The sequence below is a fragment of the Perca fluviatilis genome, chromosome 8 (assembly GCF_010015445.1).
Source record: "Perca fluviatilis chromosome 8, GENO_Pfluv_1.0, whole genome shotgun sequence".
NCBI classification, from domain to species: domain Eukaryota; kingdom Metazoa; phylum Chordata; class Actinopteri; order Perciformes; family Percidae; genus Perca; species Perca fluviatilis.
This window is the reverse complement of record NC_053119.1, coordinates 9,232-27,500: the sequence shown is the minus strand read 5'-3', so window position 1 is coordinate 27,500 and position 18,269 is coordinate 9,232. Positions and strand designations below refer to the sequence as shown.

The window sequence follows — 18,269 nt, the reverse complement described above, 5'->3', positions numbered from 1 at the left end:
GCATGCCACCAATTATTAGGCTATTTGAATAGCTTGGCAAAAAAGGCTCTAGCGCCCTACATGTTATGGTAGGCCCAGTTTAATAATATGCAACTTACTTTTATACAATATATGTAGTAGGGGGTCCCTATGCCATCTCTCTTTCAGTTAAGGGGTCCTTTGCTTTCAAAACGTTGAAGACCCCTGCAGTAGAGCACACGGTTCTGTAGAGTCGTGTAATTATGACTTTATATACTACATGTACATAGAGGAAACCCTGTTGTGCGTCTGCCCTATTTCTGATACTGTGGCGGCAGAAATCAACAGAGGAAACAGCTTTTGCGCCTATTATTAATATTATTATAATTATTATTATTATTATTATTATTATTATTATAGCTACATGTTGAATCGGCTGCAGGGCTACTCTGACAGTTTTATATTTTTATAAAGATACCCATTTTATAATAGGTCTACCCATAATACTTTTATAACAATGCCCATAATAATTTGGAATATTTTTAGTTTTCTCTTTCCTTTTATTTTTACTGCACAACCTCCTGGCCCCCATTATGAAAACCTTTGGCCTAGGCTATTTCATTATATTTTATCCAGCACAAAGAAATGCTGAATTAAATAAAAAAAAAGTATTTGTACGAATTTATGTGTCGTTTATCAGATCAGACCCCCATCCCCACCCAAACCCCTGCTGCCAAAATCTCACTCTGAACTCTGTTCAAAACTTGAGAGCCCTGTATATAACTAAATTCATCTTACTGAGGATTGACTGTTTGCATCTTTAAGAGTATTTATTTCACACGTGAAGTGTCATATGCCCTTCCTTCTGATCAAAACACTCTCAAAAACATACTTTTCTGACAGAGTCTCACCTGGAGTTTCCAGGAAGAATCAGTGTTTTACTTCCTGTCGGGTCGCTGCTGCATCTGCCGTCACCCAGCGACACTGCAATGATGCTGACTGAAGCCAGCCAATCAGACGGAGACTGCAAAGAAAGATCAGCTGATGTTTTAATACAGGAAGAGCAATTTGTAATTAAAGCAGCCAGGAAATAAAAGTCACCATGAAGGTTGGAGGCTCCGGTGTTTACTGTTAATTATTTCTGTGTGAAGTGATTCAATTTAATGTCTTTTTACAATTAATGTCATTGCTGTTGTCTATTTGCTTTTATAAAACAGTTCATAGTAAAAAGATACAAAACCATTACCAGAGCTTCGTCATTTAATATCTGAAGATTAAAGTTTGTAAAAATTTAGATAAAAACCAGATAAAAACCAGAACCCTGACCATTCGTTTACCTCTGGCTCATAACGAATCACAAGCTGGTAATCCATAGACGACGGGAGGTTGTCTACAGTGAACCTAAGCCCCGCCCCCTCCAACACTCTGACAAATCCCAGGCCGGTCCAGGTGACGGGGCGGTCAGCTGTCCTCTGACGGGGAACGATCTGCAGGGCGTGACCCGGGTCCAGAGGGAGGCCTCTCTGCTGCAGGATGGAAACAATCATTAGCTAATACTCAGGGCTCAGGAGGACCATCTGATTGGCTGAAAGCTCAAACCGGGAAATAAATAAATATCCCACCTGTCTCCTCCGGCGGGCGAGTCTTGGAGTCCTTCGAACCAGAACGACTCGTCCATTAGTGAACTTAAAGTCATAACCCTGCTCTCTGAAATACTTCTCACACCGTGGCAAAACACCAGGGTTGACCTGGAGACAGACTCACAGACACACAGACACAAAGACACACACAGACACACACACACACACACACACACATACACAGAGACACACACACACACACAAACACACACACACAGATGTTACTAAGAAGTGAACACACAGAAACATGGAGGCACACTACTGTCTCTGATCTCTCTGATCATCACATTGACTCTTCAGTTCTCACCAGAGGAGAAGAAGAAGATGACTGAGTTATCACCAGAGGAGAAGAAGAAGATGGAGGAGTAGACAGAGGAGAGCTTCCTCCGTGCAGCGGAGAAGCGAGCTCCGCCTCAAACAGGAAGTAGTCCAACAGAGGCAGGAAGTAGCCGGGGGCAGGGTCGGAGCAGCGCCGACCCACCATGTTGGGTAAACACTGACACTGTCCGTCCTCCGGAGAACACCTGGGACAGGAAGTGACAAAGGAGACAGGAAGTAAATAATGAGATTAGGATTTGAGTTAGGATTTATTTATCTGGTATTAATAGCTGAGACTAATATGGGATTCTAGGCTGTGGAAATCAAATTGACCTGATCTTTAGTTCCTTTTCAGCCATTCATTCATTAAATATTTCAAAAGCTGAATAAAATCAGAGGAAACATACGTGGTGCTGTAAGCTCCTCCAACATCGCAGTTGCAGGGCGAACATCTGAACACAGAGTTTCCCAAACCCCAGAAACCTTCCTGAATACGAAAACAAATTAATCATTAGTCATTAGTCAACAGAGTCATAACGGAGTCAGGATCATAACAGAGTCATAACAGAGTCAGGATCATACCGGAGTCATAACGGAGTCAGGATCATAACGGAGTCATAACGGAGTCAGGATCATAACGGAGTCATAACGGAGTCAGGATCATACCGTGTAAAGCTCTTTGGGATAAAGTGTGGTGTCTAAAGTGTTATATAAACTTTTTTAGCAGATGTTTGTAGTTTTCTGCATTTCACAGACTGATTCATTAAGATGAAACCTACCAGACATCGATCACACAGCGGTCCGATTGCCAAATGGTCACATTCACAACTTCCTGTCAGCTGATCGCAAGACCCGACACTTCCTAAAACATGACACCTGCACACTGAAACACACGCACAACATCAGACAGACATGATATGCAGCAATGTTTCAGGATCATTTTTATGGCCGGTGTCCACACACAAAAAAATGATGTTATATAGTTGAACTATACTGTATACTAGTATTTTTCAAACATATAACTAGTGTGAACTTACACAGAATGGATGTATGGCTAAAGACAAGAACAGAAGGCTGAACAAAGGTAAAACATTGAACTACTTTGTACACATAAAAGGATTAAAAAGTGTATACTAAGACATAGACATGTATATACGAGACTGTCCTCCCCCGAAAAAATGCCCACATAAGTTGTTTCTACAAGCAGCAATTAAGATGTAGACAGCTGAGGACGTGTGAGAGGAAACGTGGCACAGCAGCCGTAGTTAAACATTCTGCTAATTGTAGCTCATGCCTAATTCAAGTTCATGTTTCTGTTGAACAACTGGAGCCTCGAATCACAGCCAGTCATCTCAAAGGGCTTAAACACGAACATGAAGCTTCTCTGCTTCAATGCCGTTTGTTCATTAAAGGTTTAAAAAAGATAAAAAAAAGTGATTTCTCACCCTGACAGCCAGCGGGATTGTCCTGTCTCAGATTGAAGAAGCCGTGTTTGCAGCGATCACAGAGTTGACCCTCCACGTTTTCTTTACAGACACAATGGCCGCTCAGAGCATCACACAGACCACCGCCCTGAGAACCGGCTGGGTCGCAGTCACACGCTGAAACACAACACAATCTAAGTTATGAATATGACTGTTCTCTACCTCTCTCTGACCATCACTACAGGCTTAACAGAATGAGAGTTTTACTTCCACCAGTTCTCAAGACATAAACACATGTCCATGATTTTGACTATAAAATCTGGATCTGGGTCAGCGTTATTCCCCCTCTTGTCTAAAAAATCTGGGTCAGGGTGAGTTGTTCTCTTGTACATAAAATCTGGGTTGTGACCAGGGTGAGTCCTCCTCATGTCTTGATCACTTCAGGGTTTTCACAGCAAAGCAGTTGAAGCATACGTATGCAGGCGTGTGGGTCGTCTGTCGTTCTCTGTGGATCTTGATACAGAAATGGTCGACATCGTTCACACTGAGGCCCCGTCCTGTCATGACGGCAGTCGTCACAGATACCGCCGCTCACGCTGCCTGTCACTTTGAAACGAGCGGAGTCAAAGTGACACGAGTCTGAGTGACCGTGACAGTTACATCCTGAAAGAGAAACACCAGGGCATGATTACAAAGTGAAATGAGAAGTGTCGATGTTTGTATCCACATAGAAAGAGATTTAGTCCAGTGCAGATGTTGGCGGTTATTTTATGTTTTGTATCAACATAAAGAAGGGGTTCTGTTTTACTCCTGCAGATGTTGGCATCGTTTTCTCCTCCAGGCCTCCAGGGGGAGTCGTGGTGAAAGTCCTGACATCTCTCACAGTTATCTCCGGCTGTATTGTGCTGACAAACACATCGACCTTGAACCTGAAGAATAGAAAACATCTTTACCTGCAGAAATCACCTGGTATGGTTAGTTTAACATGTTTGTTCACACAGAAACAGTGTAATCAGTATTTATTTCTTTTCCTGTCTCTGAACTGCTCCAACAACACTGGAAATGTGGTTTTACACAGAAATCTGAGAAAGATGTCTCAGGACATTTGATTCCAATGTCACTGATGGTGGTTCAGAGTAAAGTAAATTTGGAGGAAATATGCAGAAAGCTAGACTAAAGATTAAAACAGGGTCCTGGAACTCCTGATGGGGCAGCCGATCCAACAGGTTACAGGTGATTAAATCATCATAAAAACGAACATTTAATTTGTTAAAGCAGCAGTGTCACTAAATCAGTCTGCATTTATCTTAAAGTTAATATTCTTACAGTATATGTTGTCTTTTTACAGAAAAATGTCTCCTTCAGTTCATGAAATCAGTCAGAGAGCAGTGACACAAACTATTTACTGCTTTAACTGTGATTAAATCACATGTTCATGACATCACGCTGCTCAGGGGAACACAGGTCAGCTGACCGGATCAGAAACCCTTCCGGTCAGCTGATTGGTTTAGAAACCCTTCCGGTCCGTACCATGGTAGTCTTGGTAAAGACATCCCCTCTTCCTCCATCCACATGCGTACATTGGCCAGCGTGTCCGTGACAGAAGCAGCTTCCTCGGACCACCATGTTGTAAAGAGCATAGTAATATTTGTCCTGAGGGTTCCTGCGTCTGCGCCCCAGTAGTGTGTCGCCCAATGTGAACAGACGAGTGAAGTTCACGCGGATATTTGTCAAGGTGATCAGATCTGGGGACAAAGGTTAGAAAACATGTTCTCTCTCTTTGTCAGATATAAATATGTTCTGAACTGTTTAACAAACAGCTGAGAGCCAATCAGAGAGCAGTTTTCTCTGTTGTAATGTCACCTGACCTTGAATGTGTGGTGCGTACAGGTTTTCTATTTCAAAGACAGGATCAAGAGCTTTCAGCACCACCTGGTGGACAAACACAATAAAACACATTCTGAATACAATACAGATTTCTAAGCACAGAAAAAGACAGACACAGAAAATGTTTATAAAAGAAGTAGTGGTACGAATAAAACAACTGCAATTTAATTTGTCCAGTTTGTTTTGTTAATTTAAACCTCCCACTGTCTCGTGAAATTGTTTGTAATCTATGGTTTGATATGAATTGGATCAGTCCACAATTTACAACGGGACTCCCAGTGTTGAAAAGTGACAGAAAAAGGGTCCTGACGATGTTAACGACGACTGACGCCCTAATAAAGTGATAACATTTGACATCATAGATGTTTTCTTTTCTTCTAAAATTGTGTGTTTTGATGGTGTGTATTTCTGCATACTAGGGTCTGTAAACTTGGGTCTGACTGGAAAGCTGACACTCTGTGGATTCAATGAACCAAACAGTTTTCATGTGTGATGATTTTAGTCCCTAAAAGAGCCATTTCATTGTAGCTGAAACTTGACCTGATTGTATAAAATGAGCTGTTGTGACCTCAAGGATAATCATGGCGCCATGAAACTTTACAGACAAACTAGAGACTGAGGGCATTCAGAGGTTGTCTGGCTGAAACTTTACAGACACAAACTAGAGACTGAGGGCATTCAGAGGATGTCTGGCTGAAACTTTACAGACAAACTGGAGACCGAGGGCATTTAGAGGATGTCTGGTTGAAACTTTACAGACAAACTAGAGAACGAGGGCATTCAGAGGTTGTCTGGCTGAAACTTTACAGACACAAACTAGAGACTGAGGGCATTCAGAGGATGTCTGGCTGAAACTTTACAGACAAACTAGAGACTGAGGGCATTCAGAGGTTGTCTGGCTGAAACTTTACAGACACAAACTAGAGACTGAGGGCATTCAGAGGATGTCTGGCTGAAACTTTACAGACAAACTGGAGACCGAGGGCATTTAGAGGATGTCTGGTTGAAACTTTACAGACAAACTAGAGACCGAGGGCATTCAGAGGATGTCTGGCTGAAAATTTACAGACAAACTGGAGACCGAGGGCATTCAGAGGATGTCTAGCTGAAACTTTACAGACAACTGGAGACTAGGGCATTCAAAGGATGTCTGGCTGAAACTTTACAGACAAACTAGAGATCGAGGGCATTCAGAGGATGTCTGGCTGAAAATTTACAGACAAATTAGAGACCGAGGGCATTTATAGGATGTCTGGTTGAAACTTTACAGACAAACTAGAGACCGAGGGCATTCAAAGGATGTCTGGCTGAAACTTTACAGACAACTGGAGACTAGGGCATTCAAAGGATGTCTGGCTGAAACTTTACAGACAAACTAGAGACCGAGGGCATTCAGAGGATGTCTGGCTGAAACTTTACATACAAACTTGAGACTGAGGGCATTCAGAGGGAATTTTTCTATCATTTCTTCAAGGTCTCAGTTTTAATGTGACATTTTATGGGAAATTTGATCATTTTTATCAATTCTTACAGCGGTAATAACTAACTAACCCAATAACCCTAACCTGCACCAAATCTGTGTTACAAATAGTCCCAACCTAGAAATTGCTGCAACAACTGATGAGACATAAGTGAGCATGAGAATAACCATCATTTACTTACCCTACCATTATACTCTAAACTTTCAACATTTGAATAGGCGCCTGAACTTGACACAAAGTACTGAGCTCTATCTTGAATTATTCCTCAGGTCCACAACATTCAGATGATGTACAACACTTCTATGTGACATCTGTTGACCTGCTTATTCCCCCTAAACATCCCCCATTCCCAAATGAAAAAGACAAATATATGTCCGTGGTGGTTTTCAGAGGGTTAATGTCTAAGTGAGTGTTGTTGTGAAATGATTGTTCAAAACACTTAAATAAGCAATTCATGTTAAGTTTAAATCAGTCTGAAGGGAATGTTAAATTATGGTGAGGTTGCAAACTTGCTATTTACATGATTTACAGCTAATATGTGAGAAATCTACACAACCTTATTTGGTTATTTGTTGATTACAGTCATTTTGTATTACCACAGATGTCACAGGAAGTGCTTTTCTTCTAAAGTAGCCTACGCGGAAGTTGTCTGTTGTGTCTTCTCGCTATCTTGACTGATGAGATGACCATGAGATGCTGCAAATTAATGTCTGGCATGCTTAAGTTTGTTCACTTTCCTGTTGCAGCATATCAAGCAGTGAAATGTTCACAGTAAAAGACAGGCATTTTTGTTTGTCATTTGAAGCCACTACACTATAAGTGTTTGTGTGTGTGTGTGTGTGTGTGTGTGTGTGTGTATCTGTCTATCTGTGTGTGTGTGTGTGACAGGACAAAAGGAGCCACGCCAACCAAGGCAAGTCAGTCTGTGTTTGCCTCTCAAACTAACCACTGCTCTATCTCCTGCACCCAGAAAGCCCATATATTGAAGCCAAGGAAGATGGGAGCCGAAAGACCCCCCCAATCTGCACCAGAACTCAAGACCTCCTGTCCACGCCGTGCACAACTTCACTGGTGAAGGGCCACAGCACCTCCCCTACGCAGCTGAATTCCCCAAGCCCTGACGCCACATGGCCCACCAGCCACACTGCTTACTTTGCTGCACCAAGAAAAATGAAGCATCCACCTTAGTGGATTTTCACTGCAAACCTGACTCTGGTCCATTCTTGTCCTGCTACAGTGTGTGTGTATGTGCGAGTGGGCGTGTGTGTTACCTCTCCGTCAGTGGACGGATCTGAGCTGGAGTATCTGCTGTCGCAGACAACATCGTCGACACTGTCGGCCGGCTGATCGGACACTGAAGGGAAATGAAGCAAACAGTCTTCTGCAAAATAACGAAAAACTTTCCAGCTTCTTCCGAAATCCTTTGATCGCTCCACCAACATGGCCGCCGGACGGAAACTCTGACAGAGACAGAGCGCACAGGAAATTACATTAGACAATATTCCTTTTCTATGTTGGTTCACATGTTGAAAGGAACAAGTGATGTGACGTGACCACAAATGTCACACAACACATATGATACATACAATTTTAATTGTTTGGTTTTACTTTAGTTTATCAGTGCTTACTCTACAGGTTTAAAATATTTCATGGAAATAGAGGACAGTGTAAAAATCTGTTCAGTTTCTCTGTAAGGATTTAGATAATCAGTCATGATGTCTAAACCATCCAAGGTAGACTGACCACGAGCTGTGAGGTTGTAAAATAAAGGTTTCTGCTCCCGTAGAAGATACAAAACTCTTTATATCAGCATTTAATGACATGTCAACGGAGATATTGAACTGGGAATATCACTTTCAGAATCAGAGCCATTCGGAAAGTGGGCACTCACTGCTCAATAAGAGTTCTCTATAATAGATTCACAGAGAAACTGAAAGAGGAACAGTACACCTGATTCATCAACAGTCAAAGATAAACCATCAGTCAATCAGAGTTAGGGAAGTAAGTTGGCCTGTGGTCCTCTAAGGCCGGTTACACACTGGACGTGTCACGCAAGCGTGTCAGCCACGTGGCGTGTCCGTTTATATTTCGGCTCCCATGTTAACAGGTTAGAGCTTACACACTGCCTGCGTGAGACGCGTGCCTGCTAGAAATAGAACCGACGCCTATTTTTCACGCAGCTGACATGCAGCTGACACGCAACAGAAACGCCACGCTCACGCCATACCTGCAGTGTGTAACCGGCCTAATAATTTATCTAGAAGGTGTGTGTGTTTGGTGATTTACCTTGAAGTTGAGGACCAGATGACTGAACTGGAACATGGTCTCCAGATCCAGCTGAATGCTGACCTTATGAACTCCTGCAGATGACACAGCGCTTTAGTTACTCATGGGATGGATTTATTATACAATCATTATCTCTGTACTATCACCAGGTTAGGTTTCAGAAACACAGAACTGCTTATTCTTTGTGAGTCGATTTTCCAATACCAGAGTAAGACAAACACTGAGTGCTTCCTGTTGGAGAATAGAGATCACTGATCAGCTGTGAGTTTGTCACGCTTCATGTGATGGTTCACTGCTTTAAAGACTCTGAGAAGAAAACGTCTGCAGATGAAACATTTAAACTTCAGGTGAGTCTTACTCTGATTGGACAGTTTTAAAACGTACCATTCTCAGACTGCCACCATTTCATTCTCCTCTCGGGGTCGAAGGTCGTGATGACGTTCTCAATGCGGTGGCTGTTGGGGTTGCTATAGAGATTGAACGGCAGCCGAGAGTCACATGTGAAACATTTTCTCTCCTCCTGAAGGACGAGAACAAATTTAACCATCCTGATTAATAATCACCATCATATATACAACTAACATCCTAAACTGTTGATGAAGTCTCATTGTCTTCAGCAGTCTGATTATTTAACCCATTTTAATGCAAGTTAACTTTTTTAAATAATTTCCTACAATCAACTTTGATTTTGATTATTGAGCAGTGATCTGATTTCTTCTGTCTGCTGCTGAACCTTTGTAAAAATCACAATACATGCAGTAAGTGTTGAACATTAGACTGAATGATTTCTACAGTGTAGAGGAGAACACAACAGTGAAAAACAGAAGTGTAGAGACAGTTTGTAAAGAAACATGTCTGTGAGAGAATAAAGATTGAATGGAATGAAGAGAGAGATTCTGCAGGAGGAGGAAAAAGAAGGAAAATGCAGTCATGAGGAAAAGTGATTCCTCAGGGTGTAAAGAACAGCATCGCATAATGAAGTGACAGATCAGAACATGTTTCTGTTTGAAAGTCAGAGTACGAGCCAGAAACACGTCAATCAGAAAAAGGACACACAACACAGAGGAAAAAAGTATTCAGAGAGAGAACAGAGTTTAGCTGCACTTAAAAACAGAATCCTTTACCTTGGTATGATCAGTCCCTGACCCCCGTTATAGGGCAACGCATTCTAATGAACAGGTTGTATCGTACAAAAAGTTACAATTCGTATGAAATCCCACGAAAACCCACATGACAGTTAAGTTTAGTGGTCTTTACAGATAAATTTAGCAGTGAAAAGGTGAGCCGGGTACAGAGCACCGTGAGGTGACAGTCCTTTCAGATGCCGTTACAGTTGAAAATAGCCGACAGTTAAGTCTAGACACCAAAATGACTAGTTACGATTAGAAAAAGAAAGATTGTGGTTTGGGTTAAGACAGTGGTCCCCCTAAATAATACTCATTTCCTGGGTGAAAGTCTTGTGTTTTTTATCTTAACTTCTTCCAGGACATGAACTCTGCTCTCCTCTTAAAAGCCCTGTGTTTTAGGAGCCAAACATCCCCCCTCGACATCCTTCCCATGAGGATCTTCACGCTCTTATACAGCAGCAGTCAACATGCTGCTGATAGTAATAAATGCGTGCAATACATATGGATTACAGTGCTTTACTTTTCAGAGCTATATGGACGAATGCGTCATGAGAAAAGGATTAATATAAGGTGACCTCTGACCTCCAGGTACCCGATGATGCAGTAGTTTTCTGGTCCGTCCAGACCGCAGGTAGATGAGGCAGACAGCTGAGCTGCTCGACCCACCATCAGGTCACCAAGCTGGGGGTTACAGGAGCCGTCGGGACACTGATCCTGAAGGTCCCGGATGTCCCAGGGGTCCTGAAACAGAGCTGCTGGAAGAAAAACTGCAGAAATATAGATGGGTCAGTAGGATTTTAAATTCTAGTGGAAACCTCAAATCTATATGAATTTTAAATTAATGTGTGTAAATACATTCAGCAGACAGAAAGCTTATTTACAACTGATAAAATAAGGATAAGGAGTGAACATTCAAAATAAATCTCCAAACAGACCTATCAAAAACCCAGAACCATGACCATGAATAAAGACTTTATTTTGCATCATTGTTTAAGCTACAATTTCAGTCAAGAATCATTACATATCATATTGTATATATGTTTTTAAATACAAACGAATCGGAAACAAAACAAGGGACAGCAAGTAGAAAACTTCTCCATCAGAGTTTAACAAGTTATTACACATCTGAGGAAACTTTACTTGCTGAAAGAACAAAACGTCTGATTCTACTTTATCTACACACCTGATATAGACTGCCTGGATCAATATATATCTAACTGCCAGCTCTATGTCTACAGCACTGTGGAGTAAGGTGTGGCTACACCACAGATGCATACTGAGATAGGAGGAAAACATCCTCTGGGATGTTTGATGTTTGTCTCAGGAAGGAACTTGTTTTGGTGGAACATTTGCACCCCACAAAAGAAAACTCCTCATCCTATATTAAATTAAGTTAACTGTTGACACAATACAGTAATGTGAGATATTTAAATAATAATAATAATAATGATACATTTTATATGTAGAGCAATTTTTAATTCAATTCAATTTTATTTATAGTATCAAATCATAACAAGAGTTATCTCTTCTAACCATCTTTTAACCATCTTAACATGGATCAATACTCTGAATCCTTTCTTTCTACAGGAATATTATCAATAATAATATGTTCCGTGCTTAACATGTTTCCCATCTCTCTTCACTTCCTTCCTTCCTTCCATATGAGTCAGGTGTCTAAGTGATGAGAGAGAAATGTGACGGCGAACAAGCTGAACTCACTGGTGAAGAAGATGAAGATCATATTGTTTTGACACGACTGATGGTCTGTGATGGACTCTCTCTCCTTTGGAGGACAAATACAAACAGTTATTCAAACATAATGAGTTAAACTGTATAATTCATTGTCTGATGGTTGACCTGATGTCAGATCTCACCAGAAGTCTTATCTAAAAAAAAACACAAACCAAGAGTCCTGATCACAAACATAAAAAACTAAAAGCCAACACTGATCACCAGATACATTAAAAAACTAAACTGATCAACAGTCAGAGAACAACACAAAAAATAGAGATCATGAAGTCATAATGACTGTAATATCAGCCGGGCAAAATGGATATCTTACCTGAAGAACCACACATAAAGACCTGCAAACATTAAAATCCTCGTAAATACCCCAGACCTCAAAACTAAAAGACAACCAGATATTAAAAACCCCTGATGTAAAGAGCAGAAAAGAAAAAAAGTCCTCTAAATTCTGCAGATTTTCATTCTAGATCGCAGCTGAAAACTGTAAAAATAATCATAAAATAATCTGCCGATTCTGTTTGTTTTCTGATTATCACAGGTAGCAGAGACTGAAGGAAAGATTCTGTTCAGTTTAGTCTCAGCAGCCGAATGAATAACTTTAAACTGAATGAGAGTTGAAGCATTGACAGAACATGCTTTGATCTTATCTTGCCCTTTCTCCCCTAACTTATCCACAATCTCCTCAGCAGTATCCTGAATCCTCTTAAAGCGCCCATATTATACTCATTTTCAGGTTCATAATTGTATTTTAAGGTTGTACCAGAATATGTTTACATGGTTTAATTTTCAAAAAACACCATATTTTTGTTGTACTGCACAGCTCTCTCTCACTGCTGTAGATCCTCTTTTCACCTGGTTTCTGTTTTAGCTACAGAGTGAGACCTCTTTTCATCTTCTTCTTCTGTACTATCTTTGATTGCACTCGCACATGCTCAGTAGCTTAGATGTAGATCATGTCAGCTAGCTAGCTCCATAGAAGTAAAAGACAGGCTGTTTCTCCAACTTCAGTCAGTTACAAGGCAGGATTAGCTGGGAGACTTCTAAATGAGGGCGCACATGTAAGTAGTTCTTTTGTAGATTATGGTGAACTTGTGTGTGTTGTAGCAGTGCTTTGCTATTGAGAACGAGGTACCATGCTAGTGTTAGCATTAGCGTTAGCATGCTAATGCTAACGCTACGAGCTAACGGTTGCGGTTAGCCAGCTCATTTCGGATTGTGACGTCACAGTCCGAGCCGATTTTGAACAGCTCACCAGGAGACTGAAGGCAGGACACATTCAGAAACCGTATCTCACTCAAAACAGCATGGATGGAATTTTTTCAAAGTTTGTATGTGTGTGGAAGCACCAGAGACACAAAAGAACACCCCAAATACCAGAAAAAAGTGTTTTTTTCATAATATGGGCACTTTAAATCTTTTATTGTGGAAAGAAGAGGCTGCCAGGAAAAACAGACAGACAAACTCAAATTCACTTAAATTCAGTGTTTAAAAGGTAGGGATTCCAGTCATAAGGTCATTAAAATGTTATGTTGTCTGATAATCATATCAGAGTGAGACTGCCTGACAAACTTTATGGTTAAACTCTAGTTTAAATAACTTTAATATCGTCACCTTCCTAAAATAATTGCCTATGTCATTTTTTAACGAAAATAATTTTGTTGCCTAAATCATCTCCTCATGGTGCTGGCCACCTCTGGTAAAATTGCCTACAGTTGAACAGGTCATGTGATTCTATACCTTTAGTATAATTGCCTATGTCAAGCATGTTTTATTTTTTGTGTTTTCTGAAAAACCTGAAAAAAATGACTTTTATTATTTTAGGAAGGTGATGATATTTAATTTGATATTATGTTAACAGTGCATTATTCTAAATGTATCTAGAATCAATATTAGACAGACACATTTGTGTTTAACTGACATGAAGCAGAGCTGAACCAGGAGAAACTGTAAAGCCTCAGGGGACTGATGAACTTTAACAGGAATGCTTGGGCCTCTGCAGTAATGGTGAGGATTTACTGAACTTCAGTGAAACTGCTGCACCTGCATTTCAAACACTGACAGCAGTGATTAACTTCTGTTGGTATCATTTGCAAACACAGTTTCATACTAACACTTTATCGATTTAAAAAGAAGATATATAATTATGTTTTAGATTTCTAAGCCCTAGTTCAGTACAGTCTTAAATTACAATATTCTGCTTTTAAGCTCCATTATCAAAGATAATAATAAAATAGATAATAAACGTTTAATCTGTAAACTGATGTGTGAAGTAAAGAGACAGGTTTATTATTATTTAAACACATAAGGATTCAAATATATATTTAATTCCATTGAGCTTTACCGACATTATAAAAATAAGTTAAAGGGATATTTCACCGTTGGAAAGAAGAATATATCTTTAAATTGGGTCACTTATGTAGCAGAAATGTGAATTTTTTTAACAAACTGGTGCCTTCTAGGCAGAGAAAAGCCAAAAAATGTGTTTTTGGCTCATGTGGATGAAAGACACCAAATCCCAGAATGCACTTGCTTTGCTGCTTTAGGCCGGTTAGACACTGGACGCGTCACGCGAGCGTGTCAGCCGCTCGAGACGCGCCTGAGATGCGTGCCTGCTAGAAATAGGACCGACGAGCGTTTTGGAAGCGTTTCCAGGCAATATAGAATAGGAAAATATGTTTATATGTCATTTGGACACAAATACATATTAACAAATGATATGTTGATGTTTGAAAGCCTCTAGGTTTTGATATAAATGCAGATAGGCCTATATGAATGTAATTTGTTTTAATCGATTTTCTAATATTGCACCTGTCAATACAGAACGAAATATTCTGTAGCCTATTTTGCCGTCAATACTGCCGACGTTGTCTTTGCTGTAATCAGATCAGTATATATTTATGTTTAACATGGTATTTCATTTTATCAATGGGAAACATCCATGTGTCCAGACAAGGCTAGCAGCAGCAGCGTGGCGTCAGACACCTTTCTGGTGTGGAAAGACAGACAAAATCCATGCAGCTGACACGCAGCTGACACGCAACAGAAACGCCACGCTCACGCCACGCCTGCAGTGTGTAACCGGCCTTACGAGTCCACTCCCAAGCCACGCGTACCGTTTACAGACATAGGGCCCTATCTTGCACCCAGTGCAGTTGACTTTGTACACCGACGCATACACTTTGCTTCTCTCATCTCACGGACCCAGCAGTTCCCATTTTTGCAAACCATACATAAATACAAGGAAAAATATGACCTTGTTTTACACAACATTTCCATGAATCATGGATGTGTTGATGACATAAATGAGGAAATATTAGAGGACTTAAGGAGATGTGATGTTTAACTGTATGTGCCGATGCCGCTTAATCCAAATGCCCCAGCAGCAGCACGGGAGAGGAGAGACAGAAGAGCTGCATCGTCTATAGTGAGGTCATCTTGCTCTAATGTTAGACTATATTGTACAACTACATTGTAAAAATATCACCATGCATTCATAATGTCATGATTCAGTGAGAGTGAGCCCAAAACATCAGAAAGTATGTTTTTGTGACATTTCTTTATTTACATTTTGTCACAAAGAAAAATCAATAGCAAACGTCGGTCTCCTTGGCTGTGAACTGCTCCTGGCGTGCGCAAATGGATGTATTAAGAGCGTGCACCTAGCAAATCCGCCATTATAATAACAATCCACCATGGAACAAGTGCGCCTGCTTTTAAAGGGAATGTGAGATAACACTCTGATTGGTTTATTGCACGTTACGCCCAAACCACACCTATGAGTAATGTAGCTACTTCAGACCAACCCAGTTTAGATTTGCATGAGTCATTTATCCCGCCGCTATAATAGCAACAACACCTGAGATCTGTCCACAAAGCAACTTGCGTTTGGTGTTTGATACTTGCGTTTCAGATCGTTAAAATAGGGCCCATAGACAGACAGTGAGGCATTCAACTAAACTCAAGTGTGTTTCATTGTCATTTCAACCATATACATGAAACAATGTTTCATCGTGGCTCAAGTGGTGTTACACATTTCAAATATATAAAAACGACATTATATAAAAACGACATACGAAACAGGTTACGTTTAGCTAGTTCACACACATAATATGCTCGGTGAAGTTCAGCTAACGTATACTAGCATTAGCGCTTGGTGTAAACTCAGAGTATAAATACAGCTGTGAATTTGCATGGAATGTAGAATGGTCACCATTTAACAGTCACAAACTCCACCAGCAGTTAGTTAGTTGGATACAAGCCCCCCATTTCTGCACCAGTCCGTGTTAACACAGCCCACCTCCACGAGTCTTACCCGGTGACAGAGCAGTAGCCCTGGTAGCTGGATAGTCCGGTACACTGTTGTTCAGCCATGTTTCCACAAAAACAAAAACACAGCAGTCTCTGAACTCGCGTTGGAAGTTTCGTTGAAGTTGGACGTAGTCCAGTTTGTTGTCAGAGCGGACACTTGCAAGCAGGATTGATGGGACATGTGGGGTTAGCTTTCCACCTACCTAGCTCATACCCCTGCCCTTGTTCCGCGTTTCACCGCTGAGGATGTCCCCTTACCGGCTAGCGGCATTGAGCAGCACAGCAGACTGAGGTGCTGGTCTCCATAGCAGGCAAATCTCGCGTAGTGTGTCAAGTATTCCGTCTGTAATAAAGGTTCCTGCATATTCTGCGATCTGTACCAATGTATCCCGGTGGTACACATGTGCGGTAGTTTGAATGCACATAATTGTTGTAAAAGTTTGCTGCTGAAAAGACAGAGCCTGTTTAGGGAAGCTTCAAGATGGCAGACACTCGGCTTGCCTCGGGTAAAGACAGTCCAACCCCCTATGGGCGTGTTGAAAACATGCGGAACTAGCTGGCTGTAGTCCACAGACTCTGGGCAAAAATGCCTCCGATGACAGAAAACATTTTTTGCATCATCAGAGGCTTTTTTCAAGACCCACAATACAGAGAAATCTAGTCGCATGAGGGAGGGAAGCACGGTCATTCGAAAATAGTACCGGGTTTCTACTGATACAAAGCTTAAGGATAATTGGTGAAGTATCCCTTTAAATAGAGTTACATTCCACTTGTTTTCCCAAATTGCTCCAACCACTGTTGCATTGTGGGAAAAGACTGTCTATCAACACCATCACGAACACGGAGAAACTGTTGGCGTAGTAGTTTTGGACTTAAAGACAGCTTGTCTTCATAAACAGGTAGTAATGAACCTAATTAAAATCATCCTTTTGAAGATGATCAATAACAGTTTGATCTTTTAGGTCAGCTGTTTGCAGAACAAAATCTATTCAACTTTTAAATGATAGTCTGATAAACACAACACATCAATTCTTTATCACCATTACGATGTTAACAACCTAAGAAACAGTTTTTTAACAATGGTTTCTATTTTGGACTGATTGTTATGTTTGTTTTTAGTTTTATTCTAGATATGATTTCATCATTTTAACTTTCAAGTATTTATTTCTGTTTATTAATTTTACTGTGAAAAAAGTCTTCTGTGTATGCAAGTACTCCGTGAAATGACAAAAAGTATACTGAATATTTAGAATTTTTAGGAAAGAAAGACTTTGAAAGCAAAGGTCAACTGAAGGTCATTTTTATTCTGCTACAGTCATTAATGCTCTTTCACTGCGGCTGTCTCATTAGTCCACCCGGCACTTTGTGGATGATTGACAGCTTCACCATGCTGTGTCAGAGCTGCAGCTGTTGTTGCAGATGCATAATTTGCCTAATTTACAGCTCACAACTAAAACTAAACACACACATATAAGCTTGGTTTATCAGGTTATATTTAATTTTAAAGAGTGAAGAGTTTGTGTTAGCCAGAACAGATTGAATACAGATTTTCAATAAAACAAATAAAACTTTCAATCAGCCAGTACGAATATTATAAACCACCACCAGGTAATTTACAAACTGTTTAACTTCTCCAGAGCAAGGAGACTCGAGTCGAGTTTCATTTATTATAAAAACTGTTGACAAGAGAGTGAACTTGAGCCTACCTGATTCTGCTGCTTCACTGAGAGAACTAACACATCTGGGCAGGTAACAGCACACCTGAGACACATGTAGCCTCAGGCTTTTTCTGTCAATGAAAGAGGGGGGGCAGGGAGAGAGGGAAAGGGAGAGGTTTTACATCAATGAGGGAGAGATTTGTGTGAGTAAGAGAGACAAGATAAATATGGATTGTATTTACTTTAGTGTTCAAAGTAAAATACTACTAATAATAGCATTTTTCATCTGCAAATTTTAGCAAAAGAGGTTTTAAACTAATGAAAATAGTTTGCTCTGCTGATACTGGGTGTTCATTCAACTAAAAATGTAAGAATTAGGGGATGAGGCATGGCGTCAGATGTCAGCAGGGGTACCAATAGCTTTCCAGAGTGCCAA

The 18,269-nt window shown here is 40.6% G+C and overlaps 1 protein-coding gene across 1 annotated transcript in view; it reads right to left on the bottom strand.

Moving 5' to 3' along the window:
* The window catches only part of lamb4 (laminin, beta 4), a 57,814-nt gene extending 39,908 nt beyond the window's left edge, over positions 1-17,906 (bottom strand). The window contains exons 1-17 of the mRNA XM_039808962.1: positions 17,882-17,906; positions 11,841-11,904; positions 10,704-10,888; positions 9,379-9,514; positions 8,995-9,068; positions 7,980-8,168; positions 5,209-5,272; positions 4,871-5,085; positions 4,149-4,269; positions 3,815-4,003; positions 3,362-3,517; positions 2,696-2,799; positions 2,324-2,403; positions 1,906-2,122; positions 1,581-1,706; positions 1,296-1,484; positions 870-982 (exon numbers count right to left, since the gene is read on the bottom strand). Of these exons, the coding sequence (XP_039664896.1) occupies positions 870-982; positions 1,296-1,484; positions 1,581-1,706; positions 1,906-2,122; positions 2,324-2,403; positions 2,696-2,799; positions 3,362-3,517; positions 3,815-4,003; positions 4,149-4,269; positions 4,871-5,085; positions 5,209-5,272; positions 7,980-8,168; positions 8,995-9,068; positions 9,379-9,514; positions 10,704-10,888; positions 11,841-11,862 (2,180 nt within the window). The 5' untranslated portion in view covers positions 11,863-11,904; positions 17,882-17,906. The remainder of the gene's footprint in view (positions 1-869; positions 983-1,295; positions 1,485-1,580; positions 1,707-1,905; positions 2,123-2,323; positions 2,404-2,695; positions 2,800-3,361; positions 3,518-3,814; positions 4,004-4,148; positions 4,270-4,870; positions 5,086-5,208; positions 5,273-7,979; positions 8,169-8,994; positions 9,069-9,378; positions 9,515-10,703; positions 10,889-11,840; positions 11,905-17,881) is intronic.
* Between the last annotated feature and the right edge of the window lie 363 nt (positions 17,907-18,269).